General features: G+C 44.2%; 1 protein-coding gene across 1 annotated transcript; it reads left to right on the forward strand.

The window, feature by feature from the left end:
• Positions 1-1,781: 1,781 nt before the first annotated feature.
• LOC129728551 (uncharacterized) lies at positions 1,782-4,994 on the forward strand. Its single transcript, XM_055687000.1, has 2 exons — positions 1,782-2,199; positions 2,605-4,994. The coding sequence occupies exons 1-2, from the start codon at positions 1,782-1,784 to the stop codon at positions 4,992-4,994; spliced, it is 2,808 nt and encodes a 935-aa protein (XP_055542975.1).
• The last annotated feature ends 1,263 nt before the right edge of the window (positions 4,995-6,257 follow it).

A 6,257-nucleotide genomic window follows, 5' to 3' on the forward strand; every position in this document is an offset into this window, starting at 1 on the left:
TGAGATTAAACAGTCTTCAGAACACGTTTCTTTCCATAACTTTTGAACCACATATTCGATCTTCATGAAACATAAAAGTTAGGCAGTCAGTTCATTCAAAACTAATTTTGTTCAAATCGGTTCAGTAGTTTTTGAGATAATGATGTTTCGTGGTTTTTACATTTTGATACATAATCTATGCTACATCAATAATCACAAAATCCATCATCACCTTCGCGACAAACATAATAGTTTTTCAGTGCTACAATATTTTTTCGAAAAGATAAGCAGAGTCGACAGGGATCATCCGTTTCAAGAGCTTTGTCAGTTACAGTTTTACTAAATTTAAAATAAAATTGAAATAACTGCTCAAAATTCAGCATTGACGTGTGAAACGCATAGTGTTGTGCGCACCCCCCGTGCGACAACGCACCCAACAACCAGCAGCACTGGCCTATCGGAAATGCCAAATAGAAGCAGAGCAATAGCCCTTTTGTATTAAAATCGTTGTCAGCATCGAACGTGATACGATAAGTAGAAGTGCTAAATTGGCTCAAACAGTCGCGAGTGTTAAAAGATTCATTAACTTTTAATTTTAGTAGTACGTAAAAGGTAGGGTGCATTAAAGTTATAGAACTAATCGAATACTTAATGAAAATAAATTAAAATAATAGGGGCTTAGGTGGTGGAGGTTAGGCGATCGCGCGTGTCTGCTCTAACCTAATAGAACTTAAATCTACGGTAAATGAATTTAATTAAGCATATATACAATGAAACTTATATACGTATTAATAGCAGGTGCAAATTGTCACGGCTAGTTAGGAACACGAACAATCTAGCAGTAAAAACCCACGAAACGTGAGTGAAAATTATAAACTAGCAATTAATACTACAACCCTCGTTATAAATTGCAGGAAATTTTAACGTTCAATCAATAAAGCAGTTCAAACTTTCGGATACCAGGTTTCTTTTTCTTCGTCGCTAGCGCAACATATTAAAATTTCGTTTCCCTTGCCCAAGTGAAATGCCTGCGAATAAAAGAGTCAAGCCCGCCATCCCGGAACAAAGCTGTCCGCTGTGCCAAGCACCCGATGATAGCAGAATGGTTAGTTGCGACGAGTGCAACAAGTGGCACCATTATAACTGCGTAAATGTATCGGACGATATCGCTAACAAAGAATGGAGCTGCGAAGCATGCACAAAGGCTGAAAGTGCCTCTGCATCGATGCAAGCTTCCGAACCGCCAGTTACTCCAACAGCACCGATAGATAGCGATAATGATGAGCAAGATGATTTTGTGGACTCAATACCAAGAGCTGGCACAGAGCTGTCGCCAGAGCTACAATTACAAATGCTAGAAGAAGAATACGAGCTAGAGCGTAAATTCTTACAAAAGAAGTACGCGCTCATGATGACGATGGGCCACTCGTCACAATCGGGAGAGGCAGGATCACGAACCGCTAATCCTGCATTAAAAATACCTCGGCATCAATCGTCGCCTTTAGCCTTTGACCGTACCGGACGCGGACCAAGGTATAGTGTTTTGATGAACGAAACCCTGCTCAATAATAGTCAAGTTGCCGCACGCCAAGCGGTCGCGAAAGAGCTACCCATATTCAGCGGCGCACCTGGCGAATGGCCGCTATTCGTTGCAACCTATGAAAATACCACTCGAATGTGTGGTTATACACCAGAGGAAAATGGTCAGATTGCAACAATGTCTACGAGGTAAGGCGTTAGAGGCTGTTAGATGCCAGCTCCTGCATCCGGCTAACCTAGATCGTGTCATATCCACGCTAAAGATGCTGTTTGGTCGCCCAGAGATTATTATCAATTCTCTGATTCAGGAGGTGAATAAAATTCCTGACCCCACAGCGGAAAACTTAACTTCCATCATAGATTTCGCGCTCGGCGTTCGGAACCTGGTTGCTACAATGCAAGCCAGCAACATGGAGGAACACCTACGCAATATTTCGGTTTTGCAAGGGTTAGTTGATCGACTGCCGCCAATGATACAACTAAACTGGGCAACATTTCGTTTAGGGTTGCAGCAAGCCTCGTTGTTGGATTTCAGTGAATGGCTATATAAATTAGCTGAAGCAGCCAGTGTGGTCTCGCCTTCATCGATTGCTGGGGCAGCTGGTAAACCTAGGCGTGGTCGAAAGGACGATGGTTTTCTAAACACGCATTTGGGAAACTCAAGCAACGACTTCGATGATGGTATGAAGTGCGTCATTTGCGCCGGGAAATGTGATGCAGTGAACAAGTGTCAAAAATTCCTAGCTCTTGGATACTCATCACGGTGGGATGCCTTGCATTTTCATTAGCTGTGTCGGCGCTGTTTGGGTGTACACAGAGGTCAGTGCAGATCTACTAAGTCGTGCGGTAAAAATGGTTGCCACTACAAGCACCATCCGTTGTTGCACAATGACGGTAGAAGTGATTTCGTTACGAGAAATTCTGAAATGAGCGCAGGACAAGCCCCAGTGAATAGATTCACAGAGACTAATGAATATGAATACTCATGTAACACTCATCAAGGTGATATAAAATCAGTTCTCTTTAAATATATTCCCGTGACGCTACACAATAACGGATTTTCCGTAAATACGCACGCATTTCTAGACTGTGGATCCTCGCTGACTTTGATCGAAGAAAGTTTAGCGGCTGAGCTCAAGTTAAAGGGGGAAAAGCACCCATTATGCCTCAGATGGACTGCTGACACTTGTCGCTACGAAGAGTCAGCAAAAAGAGTAGAGGTAAATGAATCAGGAACAAGGAATCAGAAAAGCAAACGTCGTCTTACTGACGTTTATACAGTGAAAGAGCTAAAGCTACCCGCCCAATCCTTATCGATTGAAAAATTGTCGGCAAGCCACAGCCATCTGCGAGGAATACCCGTAGACTCGTACACCAATGTACGACCTCGTATTCTGATAGGTATGGACAACATTCGAATCATACACCCGTTAAAATACCGGGAAGGTAAAGAACACGAACCAATTGCCGCCAAAACGAGGTTGGGATGGCTGATATACGGAACTTGTCTAGCATTCACTAAAGCGAAAGAAAAAACTGCCCCGTATAGTTATCACATCTGTGCGCACTCCTATAGTGAGAATAATAGTAGTGATGGCGACCTTAACGTCGCGGTAAAAAATTATTTTGCTCTTGAAAGCCTCGGAATCTATAAACCAAACATTCTTCCTACGTCCGACGCTGACAACCGCGCAATGAACATTCTTCGTACTACGACAACCTACCAAGATGGGCGTTATCAAACAGGGCTTCTGTGGAAGTTTGATGATATAAGACTTCCCAACAGTAAACCTATGGCCTTACAAAGGCATGTCTGTCTTATGAAAAAGATGCATCGTGAACCTCAGTTGGCAAAAGCACTACAAGACAAAATAGCCGACTACTTAAAAAAAGGTTATATCCGTAAGCTCTCACCTAATGAAATCACAGCGCCGATGGATCGTGTGTGGTATTTACCTATATTCCCGGTCTTTAATCCAAACAAACCGGGAAAAATGCGAATTGTGTGGGACGCGGCCACAACAGTCTCGGGTATTTCGCTTAACTCAGTCCTTCTAAAAGGACCAGATTTATTGACATCCTTGCCATCAGTGCTGTACAAATTTCGCGAGCGACGGGTGGCTATAAGCGGTGAGATCCGCGAAATGTACCACCAGGTATTAATAAATGATAGCGATCAGCATTGCCAACGCTTCCTATGGTGTGATGGACAGACAGAGAAAACTCCTTGCGAATATGCTATGAGAGTCATGACCTTCGGGGCAACGTGTTCCCCTGGCACTGCTCAGTTCATTATGAACAAAAATGCGACTCGGTTCGAGAAGGATTATCCAGTGGCGGTAGATGCAATTCGACGGCGACACTATGTGGATGATATGCTCGCTAGCGTAGATACAGAAGCTGAAGCTATTGCACTGGCTAAAGGAGTGCGCTACGTGCACCAACAAGGAGGATTCGAAATGAGAAATTGGATATCCAATTCACCTACCGTGTTACAGGCTCTGAAGGTCGGCGCCTCGGCTGAAAAATGTCTCGATATGGATACGCAGCTCGGTTTCGAAAAGGTATTGGGATTGTGGTGGGATACCTCTAACGATGTTTTTCAGTTCAGACTCTCTACGGATCGATATTATGACTTGCTTCACGGGCACAAACATCCCACCAAGCGAGAAATTTTACGCACGCTTATGTGTGTTTACGATCCTTTAGGACTAATTGCGAATTATTTGATGTTCCTCAAAACACTTTTGCAAGAAATTTGGCGTACCGGGACAGAATGGGATGAACCGATTGGAGAAAAACAACTCCAAAAATGGAGAATATGGCTACGGTTGCTACCACAAGTGGAATCAATACGGATTCCCAGGTGGTACGGCTCCCCACAGTGTTCAGGATCAGGAAAAGTAGAGCTACATACCTTCACTGACGCCAGCGAAACTGGATTCGCGGCTGTCTCATACCTGCGATTTGAGGAAAATAACCGCATTCACTGTGCTCTGTTGAGCGCCAAAACACGCGTAGCACCACTGAAGTTCGTATCTATTCCTCGTCTTGAGCTTCAAGCAGCAGTCGTTGGAACACGGCTCGCCAATAGTTTACAAGAAAGTCACACAATTAAAATAACACGTCGCTACTTTTGGACTGATGCTCGCGATGTCATGTGTTGGCTTCATTCAGATCACCGTCGCTACTCACAATTTGTCGCTTACCGTGTTGGTGAGCTACTTGAATCAACTAATCTCTCCGAATGGCGGTGGGTGCCGAGTAAGTTGAATGTGGCAGACGAGGGCACCAAATGGCAACGTCTACCCGACTTGAGCAGCAGTAGTCGTTGGTTTCAAGGGCCTGCCTTTCTATGGAAGTCACAAGCAAAATGGCCAGTAACTCCGTCCGAATTCGAAACGACAACTGAAGAGATTCGCTCAAATCTACTGCACCATTCGGAACTAAATCACGGTAGTCTAGACGCAGGTTAATTCTCAAACTGGATCGATTTACTACGAATGACGGCTTATGCTAAACGCTTCCTTGTCAATTTGAAGCGGAATTGCAATAAAAATACTCTAGTGTTAGGCCCTCTAATGCACGACGAGCTCCTCGAAGCGGAGGCGTATCACTATAAGCGAGCGCAAGAAGCGGTGTACGGTGCGGAAATAGAAAATTTGAAAGCAGCCGTTTCGAAGTCAAACGGAAGTCCACTACCCAAGCGAAGCGCACTTTATAAAATCTGTCCCTTCATTGATGAACATGGCGTTCTAAGAGCCCACGGTCGCCTTGACAATTGTGAATTTGTGGATGAGTACACTAAGGATCCTGTTGTATTACCAAGAGATCATACCGTAACGCGGCTGGTGTTAGAACATATTCATGCTAGTTATCATCACCAGTGTCAACGTACGTTCGTCAACGCAGTGTGCACGAAATACTACGTTCCCCGTGCACATGCTGTCTGCTGGAGAATACGACGCGAATGTCAACACTGCAAAAATCGTTTGGCAAAACCACAGCCACCCCGTATGGGAAATCTCCCAAAGGCGCGCCTAGCAGCCTTTGCACGACCGTTTTCTTATGTTGGAATGGATTACTTTGGACCTCTTATTGTCGTTGTGGGACGTCATACAGAAAAGCGGTGGGGCGTCTTGATAACCTGCTTAACTACGAGAGCAATCCATCTTGAGGTGGCTTATACGTTAAATGCAGATTCCTGTATAATGGCATTAAAAAACTTTACAGCGCGTCGTGGCACACCGATTCAGATTATAAGCGATCGCGGGACAAATTTTGTTGCAGCTGAAAAGGAGCTGAAAAAAGCCCTTACAGCACTGAATCAAGAAAAGATTATGAACGAGTTTATTAGCCCAAATACTGCGTGGACCTTCAACCCACCTGCCTCTCCCCACATGGGTGGCTGCTGGGAGCGAATGGTCCAATCAGTAAAAAAAATACTAGCAGAAATTTATCCGTCATTCCGATTTCCCAACGACGAGATACTAACAAATAAACTCTGTGAAATAGAAAATATCATTAATAGTAGACCACTGACGCACATTCCGATCGATCAAGAATCTTCACCCGCATTGACCCCAAACCATCTACTGTTAGGATCCTTCGATGGATCAAAACCCTCTAACCCGTTCGATGACAATCCTGAGGCTTTACGTCGTACCTGGAAGATGTCACAACTATTAGCAAATCGTTTCTGGAAACGTTGGATCAGCGAATATCTGGCAACAATTTCG

This window comes from Wyeomyia smithii, chromosome 3 (genome assembly GCF_029784165.1).
Source record: "Wyeomyia smithii strain HCP4-BCI-WySm-NY-G18 chromosome 3, ASM2978416v1, whole genome shotgun sequence".
Lineage (NCBI taxonomy): Eukaryota > Metazoa > Arthropoda > Insecta > Diptera > Culicidae > Wyeomyia > Wyeomyia smithii.